At 42.5% G+C, this 26,618-nt stretch overlaps 2 protein-coding genes and 1 long non-coding RNA gene across 5 annotated transcripts; 1 reads left to right on the top strand and 2 right to left on the bottom strand.

Moving 5' to 3' along the window:
* Positions 1–565: 565 nt before the first annotated feature.
* On the bottom strand, positions 566–6,916 carry macc1 (MET transcriptional regulator MACC1). 2 transcript variants are annotated; one of them, XM_035629744.2, is made up of 6 exons: positions 6,771–6,907; positions 5,861–5,972; positions 4,860–4,982; positions 2,701–4,754; positions 2,289–2,477; positions 566–2,165 (listed from the first exon to the last, which is right to left on the bottom strand). In XM_035629744.2, exons 3-6 carry the CDS (start codon positions 4,972–4,974, stop codon positions 1,962–1,964), a joined length of 2,562 nt encoding a protein of 853 aa, XP_035485637.1. In that variant the 5' UTR covers positions 4,975–4,982; positions 5,861–5,972; positions 6,771–6,907; the 3' UTR covers positions 566–1,961. The 2 variants fall into 2 exon arrangements, with proteins under 2 accessions (XP_035485637.1, XP_035485636.1); XM_035629743.2 differs by lacking the exon at positions 5,861–5,972 and having other exon boundaries at positions 6,771–6,916.
* A 91-nt stretch (positions 6,917–7,007) lies between these two features.
* On the top strand, positions 7,008–18,601 carry LOC124850141. The gene is made up of 4 exons (XR_007031022.1): positions 7,008–7,157; positions 10,217–10,421; positions 11,278–11,433; positions 18,404–18,601. It is a non-coding gene; the product is annotated as an uncharacterized LOC124850141 (long non-coding RNA).
* On the bottom strand, positions 13,071–16,256 carry sp8b (sp8 transcription factor b). Of its 2 annotated transcripts, none has more exons than XM_035629745.2 (2): positions 16,072–16,256; positions 13,071–15,538 (listed from the first exon to the last, which is right to left on the bottom strand). In XM_035629745.2, the coding sequence occupies exons 1-2, from the start codon at positions 16,090–16,092 to the stop codon at positions 14,201–14,203; spliced, it is 1,359 nt and encodes a 452-aa protein (XP_035485638.1). In that variant the 5' UTR covers positions 16,093–16,256; the 3' UTR covers positions 13,071–14,200. The 2 variants fall into 2 exon arrangements, with proteins under 2 accessions (XP_035485638.1, XP_035485639.1); XM_035629746.2 differs by having other exon boundaries at positions 15,750–16,238.
* Positions 18,602–26,618: the final 8,017 nt, after the last annotated feature.

Genomic DNA, 26,618 nt, shown 5'->3' with positions numbered 1-26,618 from the left:
CTCAATAAACCTCAGATCTATGTTTCATGTTCCTGACAAGTCCCACTATACTCCTTCATGTTAAATTATCCCACACAGTTTATCATCAGCCCTTTCGAAAAAAATATCTTAAGTACACCCTTAAACAATCACTCTCGTGATGGAGATTAAATCACTTCAGCCTGTTGATACCATTTTCTTTATTTGATTTACTTTTCCCGAGGTGCTTTCAGTGAGCCAAAGTATCGTCGGCTCAGCAGTTTGTGCTCTCTGTTTGATAGAGAACCAGCACACAATGCTCTCAGCTGAAACTGGCTTAGATAAACAGTGAAGGGAAAAGTAAACAGCCAGAGAAAATCAATGGAAACACTTAAAGGAAGAGACATTAATTTCAATTATAGGATTTAACACTACTGAAATACAAACGTCAGAAATTTCAAAAAGGACATAAGGTATTCAAATATGATGGCAGTTTTTGTTACTAGCCTACACTCAAATTTGACCAGAAAGCATTCAGCTGAATTAGCTCTTTGTTATATTTGTAGTTCTAAATAACATATCCATTAAAAGCGAAAGAAATCAGATATCTTACTGCAGTTAATATTTAATAATATCTCATGCAATACATTTCCATTTCAGTATCAATGTCAATCATAGTCAAGAATTTCAGTGACCGAAGGCCATGTACTTCACATGGCACCACTCTGAATACTGAGGTTTCCATTTGGCAATTAAAACACAATGCTAAAAAATAATATGTAATGCTTACATTGATTACCCCGTGAAATTATTTGCTTTTTACATATACAAAATATTATATAACAGTATAAAAATAACAAATACACTAAACGAAAAAACAACAATAGTTTATGACACATGTACTGTAAAACAACATCTTTATCGTTTGTTGACTATCATCTGGAAAATTAAAAAGCTAGTTTCACTTTGGAAGAACATTCTCATTTTCTACACACAAAACTACAGTAAATATAAGTTAATGTACTGAAACACTTTCGGTTCTTAGTCAGCAACAGTGTTCACATTTATTGGTTTTCTGACTCTGAATTTGTCTGCTTACAGTATGGTGCAGAAAACTAGTACTTGCAGCTTACTCTCATACTATAATAAGTGACACAATGGTGAAGCTTTTTGTGATGTCACAGTGACCTTGACCTTTGACCGCAACATTTAGACCACCACCATTTTTAAACAACGTTTGTGCCAGATGTAATGAAATTCCCTCCAGGTGTTCATGATATGTCATGCAAAGGGGACGGATTTGGCCGTGGCTGTCGTCTGCACACAGGCATAAAATTAACATATTATTTATTAACATGTAACTGGCCCAAATAGTAACTAATGGTTTGCTGCTGGGAATGTATCAGATGAACAGCTAGAATTTGTTTGGATTGCCCTGGAGCAGGAACCGGACCATGACTCCTGGACAAAACGGTTTCATGTGAATACATGTAACGTCACTGTTACATTCCTTTTAAAGTTATTAATGTGTTGGCGTGCTGTGCTAGGAGGCTAACCCATGACTATAGGTGGCTTACTTATACCCAGGATGTAAGGACATATAAGCGGGATTGCGTTTTCTTGTACTGAAAATTTAATTTAAATTTTAGTCTTGATTACACTGGCACGGTACGAGAGGTAAAAGTGACAAGCTGCTTAGTATTCTCCTGATTTCAAGATGAAATGATATTCCTTCACAGCTCACTGATCGTGAGAACATAGTGTAAACTCACTGAGTGAGGTCTGGAGATATAGTGCAAGAACCTGACAGAGTTCAAATAAGTTGTATCTAATGCTTTGTAAAGGGAAAAATGATGATGAAATAGAAGCAAAAGCAGAACGACAGACAACGGAAAGATTCCCTTATCAAAACCTTACCGCAGTGTAACAAAACCTCTTTGTCTCTTCGTTTTTCCCAAGTGCCCGGAGGTTGGCGTCTTCACTAGAGTGAATTTGCAACAGGTTTAGCTTTTTGGGTACGCGGAGGCTCGAAAGATATCGAGACAGTTTGCTGTGATGAGGGCACCGGTCAGCTGCCTCCACTGTCTGGTGGCAGGGTGTTTCATTTTGTCCAGGACCAGGTGCAGATCCTGGATCATGTCCCTGTAGCTGTCTCCATAATGCCGACTCCAGGAGTACAGAAAGTCATAGGCAGGCTTCCACATGGCCTGCAACCCAACAGGATGTTGATATTTTAAGTAAAACGTCCATCATATTCACCCAACCCTCGCAGAAATTCCATCAGATCAAAATTATCCACTGTACATTCATTGCTTGCCAATTAAACTGACCTGGGCACCGATATCTCCACTCTTCCCTCGATGTGGCGACTCATAGCCGGCAATCTGAGCACTGGAGAGTTTTCCCATCTTGTCAGCGAGCTCCCTCCATCGAGCCCCGAGCTCCACAGCAGTGGACAGAATGACAGTGTTCTGAATCAGCTGGGCCACAAGACTCACAGAGTCCATCTTGAGCAGACCCTGGGATGAAAAAACACCACAAACATGCATTGACAGCACATGAAATCAGAACATACAGGCTGTGAAATTGCCATAGCTTGAATGGGTTGGTGGTGGGTAGGGTGTGTTACTCTGGGAATCTGCTGTTCTACAACGAGATTTCTTTGTGAGTGGACACAGAGGTTGAACTGTCGAATGGTAAATACACATGTTCTCTTTGAATATATTGTTTTTCTCTACTTACCACCATGAGTTCATGCAAAAACTTTTTCCTGCTCTTCTCAGAGTGGCAGTCTTCCTTCAGCTTTTCCAGAACGCAGTCCACCTTATCATTCTCTGTTTCGGCGTGCCTCCGAGTGATTGTGTCCAGCGACAGGTTGCTGTACCCTAAAGCATCAGCAAAACCTCTCCAGCTGGTTATGTGCTCAGTGACCAGCGTCTGGATGGCAGAGTACATGTAAGTGAGCTTCTTGAAGGGCAGCGTCATGTTGTCCAGGAGCACCTCTGTGGTCAACCGAATGCCGGTGAAATCAATCACCTGGTCTCGGGTAATGAGCTTGACATTCTTGCAGTGAACCAAACCAGTCCTACCTCGCAGAAATCCGATATACCACTCCTTTACTTTTGAGTTACCCACTGACCTAACAGATTCTCTGGAGAGGAGAGCCACACTGTCCCCCTTGAAGTACTCCAGGAGGTAGTCTACACGTGGCTGACGGAGGACTGATTTGAGAGCGACACCATACCACTGTAGGTTCACAGGCTTGTCTTCAAATTTGAGGAGATCTGGAACTCTCTCCTCAGGAATGGGAGAGGATCTTGCTATTTCAGTCCGCCTTTCTATCTGCCTCGGCACTCGCTTCTCGGATCGAATGGGTGGTGCAGGAGGGGAGGGCACCTGGAAATGTGCAACAGTCGCAGTGTTTGATTCCTTCACTTCCAGATCTAATTTAAAGGGGGGCATTTCTGTATTGCCAGCACAAGATAATGCAACTGGCAAATTCAAGACTGTCCCTATTTTGAGCCGACTTTGTCTCACTTCTTTCAGTTTGTCCTCAGGTTTGATTTTAAACACGGAGCCTGTGATGCTGACTTTGACATGGAGATCGTTCACTTTGTCTGGTTTAAACCGATGTTTTCCCCACAGCTGCAGCACAAGAGGAGGCAGGTATTTGTTGCCTCTACATATATCTGAAAATGGAAGCTTTGGTGGAACATCCTCATGACAGCAAACCACTATTACTACTTTAAATGATGGATGGATGTACCTGGGACCATAAACTGCTACAGTGATTTGCCGGTCAAGGTAATCCCATACTGATGTAGCAGGCGACTGGATTGCAGAGGCCTCTGCGACTGCAATCACATAAAAATGTGTTTTCAGATCCTGAAGCTTCATCTCCATCCTGTTCTTGTAAATGTGACAGTCGTTCACTTTTAGATAAGGCCCATCTCTCTTGTTGGACACCAGCCCGGAGACGGTGGTCATCACTTGACTTAACGGGTCACTCTTCACCTCTCCGGACAGTTTCACCTCTAGAGAGATACACTCCTTTGTGTTGATGTTGCTGAGAACCACCTCGAGCAGCGGACTCATGGTTGTCATGTAGTTGTTATTGAGTCCAGGAGGAGGGTCTAGCATTGCTTTCAGTGTGACTTCCTGGACTTCCCCAGGAGGAACATGGCCTTCTGGTATATGCATGCTAACTTCTAAGTCCGGTAACGGTACTGTGCCTCCAGTGTGGCCAATCCTGCTAATAACCTGAAAGCCAGTGGCCTGGGTCTGAGCCCATCCGGGGCTCTGGCTCATCAGATTTAAATCCAGGCACGAGCGGGTTAACTGCCTGTGGCTCAGCCAGGCCATTTTATAGGCCTCTCTGTCATTCTTCAGCCACTCAAAGTCTGGGTTCAGCACTGGCATGGGCGGTTTGAAGCTGTCCTCCCGTTTTGGCACTTTTCTCTCCAGCTCATCCAGGATGTCCGAAGCACTCCTCCATCTCCCAGATCTGTTGGTGACATTGTGTTTGTTTTCCAAAAACTTCCCCACGTTTCCTTCATCTGAAGATGTGCTGATGGCGTCGTCGTTATATGTGTCCAGATGTTTTTTTTCATTGTCTCGTTTTACAGCTGACGAGTTAGAAATGTGTTTGTCTGTGCTGCTGTTTACAATGTCGTCTAAGAAAGGGTTAGAACCAGACAGTTTGTTCCAGAAGGGATTTTTTGTCTGAGATGACTGAGCAACTTCTGGCAGTAAAAGTGGCCACTCAGAATTCTGTGTGATTCCTGTCACAAGCCCACCTGTGGGGAAAAAAAGGAATTGTTTGGATCTGTTAGCATTACAAATACATTGTATATTCAACATTAAGAGCAAATCCTGCATGTGCTTAAAAATGACAATTTTACCATTCAGGTTGTTGCTTGTTGAGGCATTGTCACCCAGGTCAATCAGTGTCCCCTCAGATTTACTCCGCATTAGACTACCAACGCGACGGAAGGACGTTGCTCTTCTAGATGCCATATTTTCATCTGTAAACGTCAAAACAATGGACTTTTAATTTTTCTCCTCTTTTAATAGCAGGTTTTATTGATCTAAAACCATTCTTTTTTTCCCTTATATCACGTTGTTTTTATTTATCTAAATAAAATAAAAGAATTATAGGTTAAGTCAAAATAAAACTATACTAATTGAACATTATAAACATAAATCGACAGGAGAATTTTTGCTAAATCCAAAATCAAAAACCTTAAGCTCAACCACAGCATTATGTCACCCTTGACCTGACCAGGGCTCAGAAGTCTGTCTGTGCTCAGTTGAGATATGTTATCTTGCCTTTGGTGGTAGAAACCGGACACGGGCCGAGATGTTAAAAATGAAATGCCCCTTTTTGTTTATTGTCCATTGTATCTTAACCTTAGATACACGACTTTCTGTAAAATGTCTGCAGGACTGGATTTGTTCTCTATGTCCTAATGAATGTATACTTCAGTTCCTGTTAACACACAATGTGTTTCACTTAACTTACTTGTTGTTAAATGCCTACCAACAGCACAGGAACAAGCTTTACGTTACAGTTAAAGGCATAGTAAATGCCAAAGTTATGTTTCACATATGCAATATCAGGAGAAGGTTTGTGATCTAATTTGGTGGTTTTGAGAAAGGCTGGCATGTATGGAGGAGTTGTATCTGTTCTTTTGCTGTGATTTTGCGACTGCAATTGTTTTTGTCATATTTGTATTTCTTGTAAGCCCATGTAGGCTAGGCGCAATTTGGTGCATGACACTTTGAAAAAAGAATAAATCATAGAATAAAAGACAATATTTCTATAACTTATCAGGAGCTGTAGTCAATTAATCAACGGAAAATGAATCTGTGAATCATTATTTAAGAAAAATGCTCAACTCACTGGCAGCTTCTCTGTTATGAATATTGGCTGGTGTTGTTAGTCTTCTGTCACTTAATACTGAGTATCTTTGTTTATTGACAAATCATAATATGTCAAACTGGACTCCACTCTTCTGAAAGATAAGATTTATCAAGAAAATACTTGATTACAGTGTAGCTGCACCCCTAAAGGTATACGTATACAGACACACACATTGTGAAATGCTGTGACACAACAACAAGTCCCTACACAACAAAAGACATGTGAGTAAAGACATTGTTCTGTCTCGGCCACGTTTCCCTTCAGCACAGTGAGCCCCGGGGCTTGTGCAAGTCTCCTGTGTGTTACAGAAAAACTGTTCCAAATGCAGAATAAAGCCTGAGCTCTCCAGTCTGTCACTTGTTTGCGTAAAAGGACACTACCCATTCATGACTTGTCACAGTGAGTCAGTCATTAATAATGTGGTTTTCTTACACCAGTGCACAAAAACAGGTTGGTCTTGTCAAGCCTACGACACAGTAGTCAGTTACCCCAGCGTTTCTTGCCAGGATCAAAGTGGCAACTGTACTAGTGACAGTAGGAGCGTCTGTTCCGATGAAACACTGCATGATAGGCTTCCTTTGAGCTGCTCAACATTTAATAAGCTACTTAAGGCATGTCTCCTATTTTAGGATTTAATCAGTGGAAAAATATTGTCAAACAAATCTTTATTAACATTTACATTAACATTCATTAATTAATAATCCAAATAGAAGAGCAGCTCAGATTCAGACATAACAGCTCCAGCTACACCAAACACAGTGGCAGCGTTTGAACAGGTGTGTGTGTATTACTCTGTAGTTACATATTAATAAAACATATTCTTTCTAGGTCGCTTCCTATTTATACATTAGAACAATTAAAGCTAAAGAAATACAAAGTCTGATCTCACCGTCGACATGAGATGTTTGTAGTTTTCCTTTGGGCGCGTTGGCAGGAAGAGAAGCAACTCCACTGTCAATCACACGTTTCTCTCTCTCTCTCTCTCTCTCTCAGCTCAGCTCCTCATGTTACTGCGCCTCGGTTCTGTCTGCTCTCGGGCCCGGTGCATTCTGGGAAGGGAAGTTTAAAGATGACACAGGCACAACATTCGGAGGCGTGGCCTCTTGCGGCGAGCTACTACAACACCCACAATGCAACGCCGCGCGTACTCTGGAGACCCTTTTTTTTTTTTTTTTTACACACCTGAAACTCGGTGAGGCCTGTGGTTTCGACAGGAGTCGCGTTTGCTGATAAGCAAACACACACACAGGCACAGTGAGGCGACAAAAACACACAGGTGAAGGCTGCAGACTCAAATAGGACACACACACACACTTTCTAGAAACAAGGTCAACACACACAAATGTAGCTGTAGCTTAAAGATAAGTTGTTTAGTTACGCCGCTTCCGCATTCCACAGAACGAATTTGGCGCGCAGAAGCTTGTGGTTTTATTGTCTTATTGTGACGTAGCACTGAACCAGAATAATAACAAAAGAGAGACCGGAGTCACTCCAGCAAATCTCCTCTCTTCGTCATTCATTTGTGACTAATAGTGGCTGTCGGGGTATTTTTCATTGATTTGACTGTTCGCCTTTATCGCGGCCGCTGTTGCGTGGAGATCAGAAGCCAACGTGGACTGAGGGAGCTGACAGATTTAAATCTCATCAAGGACAAACGTCCTTCTTATCTCACTGAACAGGTTACACACACATTGGCTATGATGAGTGCCTGAATAGATCACTAATTGGATGTTTGTTAAAAATATATAACAGGACCCCCCCCCCCCAAAGTGCAGCAGTTGCATGTCACGGTGTGTGAAAACTTAGAATTAGAAGCTTAATATCTGAGTTGGTGAAAAATGTCCCTTCAGAGCTGTTGTGGTCTATGAGTGCAGGCTCTGCTGTTCAAAGTCAGACACAAGGAATGCGACTAAGCACTCGAGTAGATTATGAAAGTGGCTGGACTTTAGCATGACTAAAAGCCCCTATACTGCTGAAGTGCAAGTATTTTGTAGCATATAAAATTGAGCATGAAATCCTATCAAATTTAAACTACTATCTCTTGTTTTGTACTTCCACTTGCATATGATCCTGTACTGCTGTGCATGCACACGGTTGATGTTAACCTCGTCAATATGAAATATGACAAACTGCATACTTTCTCCACACTCCACCTATCACAGTTGTTTAATTTACCAGCACAGTCTGATAACTGTGTAGCAAGTTTCTGAAACCAGAGACGATGTGCCTCTGTAAGCATGGTATGCTCTCGTGTGGTTGTTTTGAGAATGCAGATGCAGTGACAGTCACTATTTTCTTCTCTTTGCACAAATGTCACAAAAAGGCCAGAACTAACAATGATTGTACAAACGTGTTGTGTGTTGCCCCAGAGCTTGATGAAGCTTTTTTTAAGTTACGTTTGCCCCAAAACTACATGGCCCAGCTGCTGGAGTAGATTAGTCAGAAAGTGTTGACAGACAGACGAACACATTGTTGCTTTTGTCCTTTTGGCTGGACAGAAGAACAATATACAAACAAAATACATTTTATATCTTTATATGTGGACATTCAAGCCAAAATGTGTGATGCTGAAAAGGGACTGAGACAAAGACTGTTGTGGTGCATTTATATTTTTGAAAGTGACTATGTACTGTAAGTACAAAATACCTCACTGTAAGTATGCATGTCGCCTCAGAATAGGAATATAACTCGATTTAAACGTTGTAACATTTTTGAAAAATTTCACAGCTGCGGCTCAAATGTGGAGTTGTTGTCTGAAGCTTACATTTTTGTGCCACTTGGTGGCGCTATTTCTCTACAGTTCACTTGGGCAGACACGTCAGTATTATTTATTCTTTCACCCAGATAGTGGGTTGATGTTGTATTTTTCACCAATTCAGCAATTAGAAGTAGAAGTATTGATTCAAAAGAACTTGTGGACATATGTTTGTTTTTAAAATACCAAACTAGAGCTTTGTAAAACTTGTATAACATATATATAACTGAATATGTTACAAATACAGACGCCAACAAATCAAAGGTAAAACATGCTTGCCTTCACCAGGAGTGAAGCTTATAGTTTTCATCAAACAGGGAGTCTTCTCTATGCAGCAGTAACATTTGAGTGCTCTTCTACAGCAGTAAGGGCTGCAACTTAAACATATTTTCATCCTCAAATTGTTTCATTTTGAAATCAATTGATTTAGATTCAGATTCTCAAAGATGAGGCCTTCAAATGTCTTTTCCCCCCTCCCCAAATCAACAGATATTCAATTTAGACCAGGAAAAGCTTCACATTTGAACCATCAAATATGTGACAATTTGCTTGGCAATTGACTTTAAAAAAAATAATTATCAAAATTGTTGCCCAAAAAAATCTTAATAAAAGTAATATTTGATGATTTCACTAAATTTGCAGCTGTAAATATGATATAAAGTTTCAAAGATCTTTCTGCATATGTTGCTCTATGGCATTCTGCTCTGTCTTTCTCATATAAGGTGATCTGTCTTTAAAGAAGCCAAAGAAACAGTGACAGCTCCCATCACCCCCACCAGGATGAGGGCCTGGGATCATTGATCTCATGTTCTGTGCGTTTCAACAGCCTCAAGGATTTTGATTAACACTGATATCATAAGAGGAAAAATACCACGTTTTCTCTCTTTCATTGAACATGTTCCCTCAGAAGTTTGTTTCCGACAGAAAAAAAAATGTCATTTTGAATCTGTGGTGGACATGATTTTGATTTTGTACACATTGATTTAATGAAGTCATTGAACTGAGGTTACAAAGTCCAGCAATTCTACAAAGCTTTCCCCCACGGAGGTTGAATCCGTGGGTATTCCACTCAGTTAGACAGGTGAAACACCGCCTGTGACAGAAATTAATTTAAATTGCTGAAATCATTGTGTGAGGGCACCCTTGTCAGTGTTACAGCAATTACTGTTAATTTTGACTTAAACCCTGAACCTTGTCAAATTGCCGTTTACCGCGGGCTGACTGGTTTGATGACAATGACAGTGCGGTCGGGGGTTTTAACCACAAAATTGGCCACAGATGCATCATAGGTGAGAGGTATTACCACAACGCTGTGATTTGCTGGTAGAGCAAGAAAATCAAATATACCTCATCATGCTGCTATTAAATTTGATTCGATTCAATTTCATTTGTACAGCGCCAAATCACAACGTTCAGTGTCTCAAGGGGACTTTACATAGTGAGTTTGAGACCTTAAAAATTACAGAGAAACCCAACAGTTGCCACAATGAGCAGCACTGAGACTGTAACAACCTCAAAATCACTGGCACGTCTACATTTCTATTATCCAACATGGAATAATATTATTTCATATTTTCTAGATGACTGCATCGCAGCTGAATTTGGCTGCTGAGACGTCGTGCTCTGACCGTAGCTGTTACGGTGGCTTTCATCCACAGTTGGCAGCTTCATCCTCCTCCTCCTGGCGTCCATTCAATTCCTCTCTGAGGCCTGTTTGATTCAAACGAGGCCACGGCGGCGGGTCATTCCTCTGTGGGCCATGTGACGCTGCAACAGTCTGTGAAGGTACTAATAACCTTACAACAATAAAAGAGCCACACACACTCTGACACATTAGGCCAAAACGACATGAGTCATTCTTGCCTATTTTTTAAATCTGTTTAGACAGTTGAAAAGTTCAAGACTGTAGTTTTTTTTTGTTGTTTTTTTTTTAAATGTTCAGGACATAAATCTAGCAATAAAAGAAATCTTCAATTCACTTATCTCCACTTTTAATAGCTGTTTATGGTAAGTTCCTGGTAAACTTTTTCCTGGATTTAATTTTTTTTTCTACCTTTTATGTTTTAGATAAATAGGTATGAAATAACAAAAACAAAAACCAACAATAATAAATTGAATCTTATGACAAAGAAAACAACTTGTCTGTATAACCTAGTATGGATGTGTTCTCCTCAGTCCTTTTTTGTGTAAGTACATCTGCTGTCTCGGGTGGGGGCAGTCTTTTCCTTTTGTCCCTGACTTCACTGAATACAATTTGCAGCAGCGCAAGAAACTGAACTATCTTGTGGCAATCAGCATACAGCACAGAGGATATAAAGCCTTTAAATTCAGAAGGCAAATGACAAAACTCTTGAGCTGAATTGTAATTACTTCCTTTTTTATGTTGTTGTTGTTGTTGTTGTTGTTGACGACATTAAAACTGAAGGGGCTTTTTGCCTGAGCTCTTATAGGAATCTGTCTGCTGCCATCGACTGGGCTGCAGATTTTAAATGTGTCTTTAATCTAATCACAAATTACATCAGAAGCAAAAGCAGAACTCATTCAGTGAAAGTTCTTTTTTCTCTCCATTTTGTACATCCTGAGTTCCACTTTTAACTTTGACTTTTGTTTTTTTTACATGTTCTGCTTGACTGGACCATAGCAGCCACAGTCGTAGACACAGTCGCAGACAGTATACAAAGGTGGAACAGTTTGTGTAAGAAGATACAGACGATGTCATCATGGGGATTTTTTTTTCAGTAATTCCAACAGAACTGAATATCTACTAATATCTAAATGAAGCATCATCTGCAAGAGGGTGAGTGACACACCAGTAGATTATAGTACAGCAGAGGACGTATAGAAGTTCTAATGAGCCTCTGTCTCAGACCTGTAGCAGTTTGCTTCGTTATGATCCAAAATTCAAAACAACTCGGTGGGCGAACCGACTTGTTGCCCTTATTAATGCAAATATCTCACGATGTGGAAACAGACATCAGTGTTTATGTTGTTTGTTGAAATAAATACATTTGTTTAAATTTATATTTGGCGCAGCAGAACTGTAAGAAAAACTAAAATTATACCAGATCCCCAAACCTGAGGCTGCTCAGGATAAGTGGATCAAGGTAGGGATTTAAATTGCAGTTGGTTGAACGCTAGATGGCGCTACAAAGCTGAGCACAAAAAAAAAACTGATTAACAGAAGTTTGGAAGACACTGACTTTAGTTTCCTTCTCACTCTGGGCTCGTGAAACGACACAACACTGGATATTTTAATAGATGGAAAATATAATAGATAGAAAAATGATCCTATCTGTTTATCCTTTTCGTCTAATTTAGTCAAAACGATCCATGGCGCTTCAGTTCTTACGCACACTGTGAGTGTAAAATTGACGTCAAAAATCTCAGCGACAAGGGGGAAAATAATTAAGGCAGGATAACCCGTGATTTGTAAATTACAGAAAATATAATACTTAAATAAAAATATAGAACACATACATATGTTGTAGTTTCTACAATCTTATATCGTAGTGATTCATTTGAATTTGAATAATGGTGATTCTATCAACCTCAGATTAAGTGAATTAAGACCAGACTGAAGGGGAACAGGATTCCTCGCTAAAAAAAAATTCTTCAAAATAATTTTCTCAAATTGTTCTCATTACAAAAACATTCACGTCTGCTGTCAATAATATAAGTATGGTGGCAGAGTGTTAGGTGTGAAGTCCTGCTGCGCATTTGTAACAGCACCATCTGAATTCAGTCCAGTGGGTTCTAATGTCCGATGAGCGGCAGTTTAATTACAAAAAACCCTAAGATTTAAATTGGTGTTTTTGTCATTTTGTATAAAAGAAAGAAAATAATAATAATAATAATAAAATAAAAAACACAAACATAAAACACACTCAAGGCCATTCTGCTTTGCAATTGCTGTAAACTAGTGATATTTCTCCTACGACACGGTGATTCAAGATTAATAAAGCATCGGTTTAATAAAGTTATACGTTTAGTTTAGTCTGTGTTGACTTCGACCTCAGAGCAGTTTGAGGTTTTATTCTTACGATCAACAGACATAACGCGAGAACAACGGAATTTAACCTGACTTTCAATTCATATAACACACGTTTTTTTCTTTCCTTGTTCAATAAAACAGATGTTACATATACCTATCTAATTGTTCTAAATTTTATATTTTACAAACCAATTTAAATTCATTTGTGGGCGAGGCCTTAATGTCGCTGGAGGCCCTGTCCCACCGCGGCCTGATGAGCCTGTAACACGGAGATCATGAAACTCGTCATCTTCAATATTTCACATTTATAATCGCAAGTATGCGATGTCTCACAATATCAAATGAAACATCGTTGGCAAACTATTATTTAAAAGTCACTGGTCTGCCGGTGAAAAATAGACCTTATCGACTCAACAATCAAATAAACTGAGTCGATCAACTGCTTCTGAATTCATACTGACTTTATTGAGTGGCTTCCATAAAAAGCCATTCTCGGAGAGATAGAGAGAGAGAGAGAGAAAAAAAATATATCATTGTAAAATTAAAATCACTTTACAACATGCTTACTTAAATTAAAACGAGTGGGTAAACAGTAAATGATTTCAGAACCGTACAAATAAATTCAAAGTGCGCCTAATGATAGACCCCTAAATACAAGAAAACTCGTGGTTAAATATAACTCCCCACAATACATTTCATATCATGTCAAAGAAAGAATCCAAGTACATTTCCGTATATTTTCAAATATTTACTAGAGTCCATATACAACTAGAAATACCTATACAAAATCGTCTCCTGGACAAATACATTACTCACCTTTACATCGGGCTGTAATTATTCTAACCTACATTTCTCATTCTATACAACACGTTTTTTTGCAGCGAAGTGAAGTGTAAAGTAACCTCGACTGGCCTTATACTTACATACACACGCACACGCACGCACACTCACGCACACTCACTGTAGGCTGTGGAGTGAGTTGCAATATATGATATGCCTATAAACCTACAACTGCTCCTCCATTATCAAACGGTTCATGGGATCAGACAGACATAATGGAAACCGTCCCATCCCATATCTTACCATACTCTACAGGTATTTGTTCCTACCGAGCAGTCCGTCCAAAAACAATTTCTCCTGCTCGATAATAAAGTGCCAGAGTTTGGTTTTTGACAGCAGTTACACAACGTTGCAGGCCCGCATTCCCCCCTCCACATATTTTGTGTTTCGTACCCTGGGAATTTAAACATCGAGGGGGATCAGGCTGCGAACAACAGTTGTGCCCTGTCCCAGTGTGCCCACAATAACTTGATTACACGTTTACACCGCAGATGTATTAATGAGAAGTTTCTGATGGTACAGTTTTTTTGTTTTTTTTTAAATGTATGCAATTAGTAGTCTTGAACACTTGGGAGTGGGGGGGGGGGGGAGTCAAAGAAACGTATAGGCCGTATTTTCTCATTAAATGACAACACTCAGGATGAAGCATTGTGCACACAGTCATAATATGTCCACACGTCCTCTGGGACAGTTCCACCGAGACACTTTTGCTGTTTCACAGTTCTGACTCGTTTTAGAGGCCGTTCATGCCCACTCCCTGGGTGGACTCAGGTGGGTGCAACAGGTCGGGGGAATGGCACGGGGGGCTCCCCGGCGCGCTGTGCTCGCTGTCGGTGTCGCTCCCCCTCTTCCCTCCGCTGCCCCCGGAGCCGGAGCCGGCGGATCCCCCGGCGCTGTGAGTTTTTACATGTTTACTCAGGTGGTCGCTTCGCATGAATCTTTTGTTGCACACCGGGCAGGCGAACCTCTTCTCCCCGGTGTGCGTGCGCAAGTGTCGCTGGAGCTCGTCGGAGCGCGTGAACCTCTTCCCGCAGAAGAGCCAGTTGCACACAAACGGCCTCTCGCCGGTGTGCCACCTCAAATGCGCCTTCAGGTGCGACGTTTTCCCGTAAACCTTCCCGCAGCCGGGGATGTGGCAGCTGTGGAGCCCCTTTCTCCGGAGGCTGGCGCCCGCCGGCCCTAGTCTCTCCGCCTCCTGGCAGTTCGGACAGTCGCAGGTGGCTCTGCCCGAGTACCGGCGGGCAGACGACCTCGGAGACCCCGCTAAAGATGCAGGTGGACCCCCGGAGAGCATAGTCCCGCCCGCCCCCGTCAACGGAGAGGGGCTTGTGTCCGGATACGAGGATAACACCGGCTTGAAACCGTCCATCAGGTGCTGGCCGGTTGTCAACAGGTGTGGAGAGGGACTTGTACTGAAAGCAGAGTGACTCAAACTCGAGTAGTCAGAATTATATCCGCCCAGGGGAGAGTGCAAGGAAGTCTGGAGTCCGCCGGAATGTAAGGAGGTCTGTAGTGCTGCTCCATTGGGGTTCTGAACATCAATCCATCCCGCTCCCACGTCCCACCACGCAGAGGCTCCGCTGGTCCCGACGTCACCCGTGGGGATGCCGGGATGAGACGACTTGAACCAGGACTCGTAGGGATGCGCGACGCTCATCCTCGGATAGATGCCCTGCAAACTGTCCACCGAGGTGTGCACCTTGGAGATGAACACCGGCTGGTGACTGGACTCTTGGGAGCTGCTCGACACGGACGCTTGGAAAACGGAGTAGTCGTTCCCAAAGTGTGAACCGGGCGAGGCGCCGGGCGTGAGGGAAAACGCGCTGGATCCACCGGAGCCGTTGGTGCCGAAAGAGTCCGAGATGCCGGCTCCGTTGCGGGACACCCCGAAGCCGGACAGGCCGGATCCGAGGCTGCAGCTGCTCGGGGCGGCTCTTTTCCACGGGTGGAAGCCCTTTCCATAGGACGAGGAATTATCCGAAATTGCCGACGGTGAGGGGCTCGGACTCCCGATCTTGTTGCATGTTGCAGCTAACATGGCTAAAGGAGTCGATCCTAACCTCGGCTCCTCCTGGGGGAGAGGAGAGGGAGAGGAAGAAGTTGTAAGTGACATGTCAGTCGAACACGTTCAACGGGTTCACTGCGAACCGTTTCTAGCGCAGCATTCCAGAAGCGCAAAGGAGGACACCCTGTCCCCAGTTTGAGCAGAGAATAAGAAACACGGGTTTGATTATTATTTCTTTTCTTTTTCTTTAAAGTCAGGAAACCATTTCACTTCCTACCTGGACGGACAGAGAGCAGACAAGCGAAACGCGTCACACGAGCGCCTACAAACACACCGCAGACCAGACGCCGAAGGGAACATGCGTGGCGCTTCGAGCACTGCGGCGAACTTTGCTCGTTTTCCCTTCTCTCTCTCTCTCTCTCTCTCCGCGCGTCTCTACTGTCCCTCTCCGTTTGTCTCTCACACGAACCGCTCGCTGGAAAAAGAAGCGACGCACTGGCTCCGCCGCGACTCTGCGACCGCTGCAACTTTAATCCCCCCTCCGACCGGACAATGACAAGAACTAATTAAAGCCGTAAGAAAGTCCTTTTTAGACTCACCCCTAGAAGTGAAGTTGCCATCACACACACACACAAAAAAAACCCCACTGCCCTCCTCAGAGGATCTTTTTATATTTATGAATCAGAGCACTGTTTTTTTTAGAGGTGTGCAATACAATGATGTGCACCGCCCATTCTCCCACAATTGTAGGCTCCTCTCCGGCTTTGAAGTGCCGCTGTGACACGGGCGACCAATCAGCGGGGCCGGCCCCGCCGCACCGCCACACAGCACAGTGAGGTCATCAATAGAGCGCCCCTCAGACAGGCCGACCCTCCCACCCCCCCTCCCCCCGGCCTCCCCCACCCACCCACCTCCACCTCCCCGCCGCCCCCTCCATAATAAAAGACAGCGGAAGGAAGGTAAAGTTAAATGAGAGTGAATTAGGAAGGAGGAATTAAGGGGCCACTTATTGAAATTTTTTTTTTTTTTTTTTTTTTTTTTACAGAACATCACATTCCATAAATTTAAAGGAGGAGGAGGGGGGATGGGGTGGGGTGGGGGGTGATGGTCTGTGTCTGGTGATGAAGCGGGTGCTAGATTAAGAATAATAAACAGTAATAACAGTTACTGCCCCCCCCCCCCCCCCCCCCAAAAAGCTAAACTCCCGTAAAAGTTAATTTTCCATTATTCTTTAAGGTTCATGTTCCACATGAAATGATCCCAGCTCTTCTCCACAAAATGTAAATGAGAGTAAAAGTTTTAGTGGCTCCACCTCATCCTCTGCATATATGTGTTTCGACAGGATTCAGGGCAGAAAGCCTATTTCACAATTTATTATTTCACCATTTAAAAAAAGAAAAGAATTTGCTCTTTCATTTGACAACAGTCTCTGCAAGTTTTCTTTTTCCCAATTCTTCTTTTTTTTTCTTGCTTCCCATCAGACGACATGACTCATGGCACAAGTTATACCCCGCGGGATTGCTTTGCATGTTTTTAACTTGTTAAGAGTTAATATACACAAACTATTACACACGAGATAAAGGCCACATTGTTCTGGTCGCGCGGTCTATAATATTAAAACCGTGTGGAACTTTCCCTTTACTGTAATTGTGTTCAATTATCTTGACAGCTTTGATTAAAACTTGAAGATGCATGCATTCCGGGGGCTATATTCGTTTTTATTATGCGCCGTGCTAAAGCAGAGGACGACAAAGAGGATGAGGGGGTGAGTGTAGTTGACCTTTTGAACATTTTCAGCCTCAAAATTACGAAATTCAAAAATGTAGATTTTTTCCCGGCTTTTATTGGCAATATAGATAATGTTGACTGAGACTATTTGCTAGATTGAGGTGGTTGCACTCTGTGTCAGGCTGAAAATAAAAATGATAAGCTTGTTATATTGAATAGGTTCATCACTTTGCCCGCTGACATTTGTTAAATCCATAGAGGAAGCTGTCGTTACATAATAAGAACTTAAAAAAAAACAACGTGTGTCGAACCCCGGGACTCTGTGGGCGCTATTAGCATGCAGCGTGCACCGGAGGCATAAATTTCATTTGAATTTCAAATTTAATAACGCAGGAGGTTTTTAATCATCCGCAGTTTTATTTGTTTGATATTAACATGCTTATTGACCGGGTCTGTTGACCAGCTTGGTCATTACAGGACAGGGAAAAGTTAATTAAAACGACCAGGGATTATTCATCACATCATCTGCCTAACCCATGTCGCTTCCTTTATTACACCGCGTGATCGATGGACTATCTGATTAATTCTTGTGTTTCTAGGATTGGACAACAGCTTTTTGGATTAATTTACACTGCTCTGTCTTCAGCTGTAAAAAAAAAAAAACGAAGGAGACAAAATGTGGCACAGTTAAAAAATAAAAAGCAAACAGGTGTAGCAACATCGTACATGTGTTAATAATTATTATTCTTATATACCACCATATTTATAGCTGCCAATACAGAGACTATTTCAGCAATTCACGGGTCATTTAATAACATTCACTTATAAGTTATTCTGCTGGTTCTCAAACTATAACGCATCAAGTGCTCATTTAATTCAATTAGGGGAAAATGATAAAATCACAATGAGCCACAAATGTGTGAATTAAAGGCAGGGACCGATTTTTAGATAATCTGGAAACACACACACACACACACACACACACACACGTCCACGAGGCTTATTGACGTTGCAGATAAGAAAGAAACTGTATCGATCCCGTTCGATTCTCTTTCAATTCATTCTTTTATTTCCCCCGCACGCCAAACTGACCGTGCGGTCACACAAGCCACACGTGGGAAATCACAACACGCTGCAAAAAACATTTTACCGATCGGGCTGTTTTTTTCTCTCTCTCCCACAATCTGATTGAAACGTTGTCAGAGTGACGGCGAGAGCAATGCAACGAGAAGAGGCTACGTACCGTGCTCCTCGGCTCCGCAGCGCACCGACCGACCGACCGACCCTCGCCCCTCAGATCGGCAGAGGAGCGAACAGCGCCGCAGTCTCCGTGGACGCTGCCAGAGAGCGACGCTGCACTGGACACTGACTGGCACCAACTTTGGGAATCATCCAGCCCGCTTCCACTAGCGCGAGCCACGTGGACTCCCGTCAGGCATGTGAATGAAGCCTATACACTCATTTATTCATTTAAAGAAAAAAAAAAAAGAAGGGATATGAGTTTGTTTGTTTATATATATTTCAGCGTGTAAAACAAGGACCTGTCCCTGGTGACGCACGCTTCTTCCCTGCCTCGTCATTGTCGGTGTTGTGATGGTGGTTCACGGGGCATTCGGAGAGCGCGCGGGGAACATGGGGCTACAACGCGTCGGCCTCGGGTGACAAATTACCAAGTGATCATACCAGCAAGACTGATGTCAGAGGTCATGTGTGATAACTCCCCCCCCCCCCCCCCCCTCGACAGGAAGCAACTTGCTGCAGGAGCTGCAGAGCTGCGAGAGATATTTAATCCACATGAGCTTCTAAAGAAAAAAAAAATTTCATCTAAATTATTCGTGCGGGGAACCCCCCCCCCAAAAAAACCCCAAAACAACCCAAAAGTCTTTTGTTGCCTGTTGCGTTCAGGAGCGAAAGGGTCGGTCCGAGTTCATATGGTGCGCACAGGTTGTTCTTATCGCCCGGCTGTAACTGTAAGCCGCGTTGAACAGATGTCCCCATTGAAGGCTTTCTTCTCCTACGCACATGGGCTATATTACCATCATGAAATCAAACTCAAAACCTGTCCCTTTCGCCGCCATAATGACCGAGTTATTCTGGGCCGCTGAGCACGAACAAAGTGTGTTCAATATTGCGTGCTGAAGAATCACTGCGCCCAGAGAGAGCCGGGAGAGGAAAGGGAGTCAGGCCCAGAGATGCAGAACTATATACTGCAATGTGGAGATTTACAAAGCAACGCGATAATCTCATCAGAGAATTATTAATTTATTTATTTTTCCTGGAGGAAGACGGTAGAAGAAGGTAATCACTTGTGGCTTTCCAGAGCAAATAGAAGACCGCTGTGTGGCAGGCAGCATTTAGCCATAATTACTCTTATTTTTCTGAACAGTTATTTTTGAAATACATATGCGGTGCTATTATTAAAACATAGGTGTTCATTTCTAGCAATTACAGAATATCCTGGGGTAAATGTAGTGCAGATAGATAGATAGATGGATAGACTGTCTCAGCAGGCACCATGTGACTGTGTGCAGCGAGAGAGCGAGAGAGCAAGGTCTGTTGGTTGTTGTTCTCTCTATTCACCCAGGAGGTTGGAAAGAGCAGATGTCCGTCTGCACGGTGAGCTGCCAAGTGGGTCCGGAGCGGGGCAGTCACAGACACAAGGGCCCAAATGGTGTGACAAAAGATGTGCAGGAAGCCCCTCTCCGCCTGGGTGAGCCCCAGAGAGGGTCTCCCCTTCGCTGCCAGCCCGCGGGGGGACACTCGCAACACTCGAGAGCCAGAGTGGTGGCAGCAGAGCCATGTGGCACCGGCTGGGACACACGGTACAGCCAACACTCGGGTTCACACACAGACACAAACACACATGCATATATGCAGGAATGCACACGTATAGGCCCATCGCAGCCTCCACTGCATCAGTGCACCTACACATAGCACTCACTCTAAAACACAGGCATTCTGTGAAACTTTTATCTATCTATCTATCAATCCATCTATTTATCTATATATATCTGCTTCTACACTCTCTTAGAGATGTGGTGTCCTGTTGTTTTCCCTCTTTGCCCGTGAGGTCATGAAAGTGGGTGAAGAGGCCATGAAAGCACAGGTGTGCAGGCTGGCCCGTACTGAACGGGTGCACGGAACCATAAACAATGATATAAATGTCTGTCAGATAAAATGGCCAGTTAACAATCTTTTGACTGCTCTAACCTCTGAGCTTTTGTCGGGTATCGATCAGCCAGCTGTTCCATGGCTTTTGTTCTGGCGGGAGCCTCTGGTTCCTCCTGGGAAGAATAAAAGGAGAGGGACGCCAAAAACTCTTTGCCTTTTAAGTTTTAGTCTGCGAGTTGTAACAAGAAGCAGTTAATCGCCACCAAGAAATTTAAATTTATTTATGTATCAAATTCACATAAAATGAAATCATAAAAAAACCAGTGTGTTCTTCTGGCTGTTAAAAGACTTTAATTTTCAAAGTTGCATCTTTTTATTTAACAACCCCTGATCGCTGACTTCTTTGTTCACGGTTACCATGTTGCACGGTTTACATGGAAACCGTGCAACATGGTAATTTGGACGGGCATAATTTGTCTCCCTGTATTAAGATAATTGTATGTTAAATAACGAACATCCTCAAAATGGCAGTGGGCCTTGTCACGCAAATACACCAGGGCAGGGTGCTAATGATCCGTCTCCGTGCCTGTCAGTCAGAGCACGGCTGACAGCGGCAGCAGTGACGGTCTCCGGCCAGGACTTTATGTTTCAGGTTGTGTCCTGGCTCTTGTTGTGGCCCTCCCGCTAAGTGTCAGAGCCCGCCTCAATCTGTCTGGATTGTTTGCTCCTCTCTCACCGAAACACTGTCTGTCTATTTATGAAAATTGAATTAGTAGAATCATTTATTTGAGAATTTCTTGGATAGCAGCGCTGTGATCTGAGGTGATAGATTACAGTGTTTCAAACACAGGCTGCTTATGATAAACAGAGAAAACAGTGTATTCTGCCGCCATTTGGCTCGACGGCTACATCTGTGGGCCACGAGGTCTTCTTATTGACTTTCACTGAGCCCAACATTGCACTTTGTCAGTATGAGCGGCAGTCTAAGAGACAGGCGGGTGAGGCAGTCATACAAAGTGAAGTACTTAGGATTAGCCCTGGCTCTTCAAGTTTCAGTAATTATCCTCCTGACGGCATTCTTGCTGTGTTGGATAATAATGGAAGTCTGGGTGCACGCCTGTCACCTCTCAAGTGTGGGTGGAGGAAGCCAGCGAGAGGCGCAGGACAGAGAAATGTTTGCTTTTCTGTTATGTCATCCGAGGACCACAAGAGTAAGGCAAACTTGCATTATTCCCCGAGTGCAGACGAAGACGCACAGCGGCATCGATCTCACATGCTCCACACAACTTGAATCTTTTCAGCTGTGGATGTGATAATGAAACATGTTCTCCAAAGGTGATAATGTGTTTAAAGGTCGCGTGTAATTACCAAGTGTCAGGCATGTGTTTTTGATAAACAAATCTGTTAAAACACCCGGTTGCATAATTTGTTGAGAGTGATCGGCGTTGATTACATTTGCAAGCTGTCTCAGATACCTCATCCTTTTCCTTCCGCGATTCTCTTGTCAGATGTTGACGCAGGAGGAAGAACGGTGTATTTTTTTCCCCCCCATCCTGACATGTTGCCTGCATTTATCTGTCACGTTATCATTTAAGTTTCATCCCAGTGCATGTTGGAATAACGGGAAGGTCCTTCTATCCAGCAGAGAAAACACAATGCTTTAATTAAGAGTCAGTCCGATTTCCCAGAGGGGAGATTGTCTTCTTCCATTAACTTAGTTTATCATACAATAAAGAGGTTGCCTTGTCCTTCCCTACCCAGACAATTGGTTTTAATCAGCCAGCAGGCCTTTCATGGCTGATAATTTATGCTAAATTGACAAGGGTGGAGGATATCACAGAAAATCATTATGACAGGGCCCAGGTCACTGCCTGTCACCATCTTGTTTTATTCTGTCCACTGAGCTCCCGGACAACAAGGAGATTCAGAAAAGAAAAGAAAAAAAAAGAAAATGTGTGATGGAAATATTAGCCTTGGAGACTGCTCACCTCGTTTAAATTATCATGTCAAAGTTTGGGGCACGTTAGTTTAGTTATTAAGAGTATAGGCCTGTTCAAAGTAAAGTGATATGTTCAACATCTACAGAGTAAGCGACACACAAACAACAGATGACGGCCAAAAAAATGTGTTGATATTCAGTTTTTAAATTGTGAATACCAATTATTTATTCCAAATAAAATACCGCAATATCACGTAAGGCACAAATTAACCTTTTTAAATGCCAAGTAAAAAGCACAACAAACAAAGTATCCCAGTGATTGCACAGCAGAGTCCAAACAGGTCCTCTCTTACTTTGGCTTCTAAGTGCAGACTGTGCAAGTGAGAAAGTACAAATTGTGATTTGAAGTAAAGGGGGTGTCGGGGGTGGGGGGCAGGATGAGCATGGGGAGGAAGCTGGGACACACTTCTCGCCTTGCAATTTAATCACTGTATACCCAGGGAAGTATTGACAGTTGTCCTGTGGAAGCTATTAAAGTTGCTGTCCAAGGTTAAATGAAATTGCAGTTTATCAAGGCAGCATTGAGAAAATAAGGGAATCTGTTCATGGCTGTTGATTAATGTGGAGCGTGATCAACACAAGGGGTTCATTAAGCCATACATCACCAGGGTAATTTAACATGTCATCGCGCCTACTGTCGCTCCCCCTTCACACGTTCTGTGCATTGTGTATGTTCGGTGGATGTGTGTCAGTTTGTGTGTGTGTGTGTGTGTTGAAATCAAAGGCTTCTTACCTCACATTTTTGAGATGCGGTTGTGCCTGCATGCCATTGTTTTCACATGATCACACTTTGCAACAACAACAAAAATCCTTGTTATCGCTGCAAATGATTTCCAGAGACTGACATCAAACGGATACACATGTTGCATTAGGGCGCATTACACACACGTTTGGTATATGTAATTCATGCGACTGTATTCAATCATTTACTCAAATCAGACTTCAACAAGGCCACGTTTTTTCCCCCCATCCTGATCATCATCTCATGTTATCTTTTGATGAGTGTTCACCTCCTCACATCACATCTTTGATCCCGTGTAGTTGAACAGCAGCCGACGAGCATACATAGAGGTATGCTAATCAGGCCTGGGACTTGGAGCTGTTTCTTTTTTTTTTGCCTGGCGGATTTGTTTACTGGTGGATAATTGATGGTGCTTGAGGGACAGGCGTGAGTCGGACATGAATCACGGGCGACATGGCTCATGATAAGGAGCTGAAAGTCGCCTGTAATTAAGCCGGGCACTAGAGACCAATTGTTTGCAGAATGATTTGGTTGGGGCTAATTGACACTAATTGTTTAATCAGATTTTCTTCCCCTCCATACTACAAGCAAGTGTGTTGTAGCAGCACTTCATCCAGCAGCGAGCGAAGCCAAGTCGTTGATATGAGACTGTTCAGGGAGCTGGGGACGGCTAGAAAACTAGTGTGTTTATGATATCTTTTCATGAAAGACGTTTAGTCAAATAAGAAATACACATATACATGAATTTTACCCCTTTTTTAAACTCTTTATTCATCACCCATTCCCTCATTCTAGAACTGACTTTTGAGCCAAGTATAGTCATGTCACTTTCACTAACATAAACAATTTTAGCGAATGAGATACAGGAGATTGACGGCTTGCCAATCGCTCTCTGTTATGACTGGTGACGCCACGCAAAAGCATCTTTGGATGAGGAGTAGTTGATGGATCTTGTGAGCACAGTTACCAGTTTCTGTTTTATAACAGCAGTGGTGTTGATGAGCTGTTGAGCCGAGCAGATTTATGACATTTGGAGAAGGCTCATAAATTAGCGCAGTATTACCCATGATCCTCCCACACCGACTTCAGGAACTGGCCTGTTTAGTGTACGATTGCACAACAGCTGGTATGCACTCTGTCGCAGGCACCGGCTAAATTACAATGCAGCACACAGCACTGGGAGGCTATTTTGGAAGAATGGGAGATAATTGTTTTTTAATACCTGTAATACTTGATGAGTGTGGGTCGACATCAAGGCCACGCAAAAAATCTTTTCACGGCTCATTTACCGAAAGTCGTTTACAGTAAGATGACTTGAGATGCCTCTCACACTGGATTAAAACATTTTTTATACCTGGTCATGCTGTTGTTTACTGGTAAACAAAGTGGTGATTGGAGAAATACCATACACTTTGTGATAAACTGCACTAAACATTTGAAAATGATCTCACAGCGCTGAGGGCAACACTTTTTCTGGGTGTGAAATCACCTCCTAAAATCAAACTATCGTTCTTGTGCCTCGTGGGGGATTTAAAGTTGATGTAAGAATCAGAGGGTAACACAGAAATCATGGTGTTTTTTTAAGTTCATACTAATTTAATGTAAGTTTTTTTTCCCCAACTCCACTTCTGCAGTTAACGTTCGCTTCTCTAAGAAAAGACAAAAAAAAAAACAATAGATCAAAAACCCAATATCTATATAAGAGAATTAACAGTGGCTCTAGATAAATGCTCTTAAGCACATGTAAGCAAATAATTACATTGGCAGAAGACTTTATTGCAGCGTTTCATCAACACTCATTTATTATTAGTTGAGGCTGTAGCACGCGAGGAGCTGTTTTAGTGCGATTAAATGATAAAGCGGAGCAGATAATTAGAGACAAGTCTTCCTTCTCCATCTGATTAAATCCAGCAAAGTCTGAGTAACGAGCCGGTGATGGGTGCAGCTGAACACAAGAACATGAGATCTAACATCATTACATTTAACGGCAATTAAACCTGTAGCTTTTTTAATTAACACAAACTATGATGGGAAATTAATGGTTATTACTCGGGAGCCAGCAGAGGGGAACATTGGATATTCCCTCATTTAATGTAAACCACACTGAGCAAGTGCAAAAAAAAAAAAAGAAGAAGAAGAGAACCTGACTGTCCCGAGAGGTTCACATGCAGTTGGACATGATGCCAAACTGAAAGGTGAATTTTAACACAAATTACTAGATGATCATTTTCTTACTTAATTGTTCAGATTATGAATTGAATAAGAAAATCCTTGAATTATTTGCCCACACAAGAGAAATGGAGGGTTTGGGGCAATCTAACAAGATGCGGGGATGGATTATTAAAGGATCAGTTCACTAAAATGCCAAGAACTGACTTTATCCCTCACCTTTAGCCAAGTTTCCATACAGATTGTTTGGGTTTTAATTTGTTAAAGTTTTGAAATGCCCGTTCCTGAAATGTCTGCAGTCACCTCGAAGTAACGCCAGTGTGTCGAATTTCATTTGTTTGTTCTCCTGGCATTGAAACGACATGGTTAACACTTCAATCGGCATTTACAGAGAGCGTGAACTTTCTTTCTGCCTCAGATCTGAATGCCTCATCAGAATCGTTTCAAAAAAAGTTGCGTTGCTATATTGAATTAAGATATATGAGGATATTTTCTTTTTTTGTGCAGATTCAGAAGTTAACAAAAATGGTCCGCATGAGTTAGATTTTTTTAAAATGTTTTCCAGTTTGCATTAAGTACTTTTTGCAGCAAATTAGTAGTATGGAAATGTAATTTAATAGAGACAGGGTTACAGAGACAGATTGAACAAAATTTAGATGAATAATTCCAAGATATCTGGTAACTACAGGTATGTTTTTGGTTAAAGAAATGGTCATTTGGAGGATCCAGCCCTTTGATATGTCATTGCTGCATCATGCCACACTGAAATGTGTGTTCATGTAACACGATGAGCTTTAATTGAAGGTTGTGTGAAATCTATGGGGAATAAGTCTTAAATATAACATTTCTGTTAAGACCCGCATTAATACTAATCATTTGTCCAGTGTTGCATCCATCCCGTGAGACGTCCTCGCTGACTGTTTTAATAGTAATGTTTGTAGTGTCGCACATTATTCACATTCCAATTAGCATTTATCTTGTCTGTGTCCTTTTTCAATAAAGTTTTCTGATTTATCGTGGAAGGCTGCCTTTACTTTGTGCTAATAATTGGATGCTATTGAAAGGATGAGTTTCATTGATTTTGTGGATGACTGGGAGCATCACTGGCCCAGACCATAGATTGTCAGCAAGGTCTGTGTTGAGCTGGGATCGATGCCGGTGAATCTTCCCCTCTGGTTTTTATTTACTTCTGTCTCCATTGATTGAAACATGCAATAGTTCAGGGGCTATTATCACACTGACGCTAAGTTTCTCTGTCTCCCCATTGAAAAAGCTCCCTCAGTTCCCCCGCAATATCTCACTCCAGCAAGTGCTCCCATCTTTCCCTTTCTAACTAATGAGTTAAGAGTATTGCTATGACCCGTAAACATCAATCATGGAGAAAGAGGGAGACAGTG

Source organism: Scophthalmus maximus, chromosome 1 (assembly GCF_022379125.1).
Source record: "Scophthalmus maximus strain ysfricsl-2021 chromosome 1, ASM2237912v1, whole genome shotgun sequence".
Classification (NCBI taxonomy): Eukaryota; Metazoa; Chordata; class Actinopteri; order Pleuronectiformes; family Scophthalmidae; genus Scophthalmus; species Scophthalmus maximus.
Note: the sequence above shows the minus strand (reverse complement) of the source record. Positions and strands in the feature narration are given on the sequence as shown.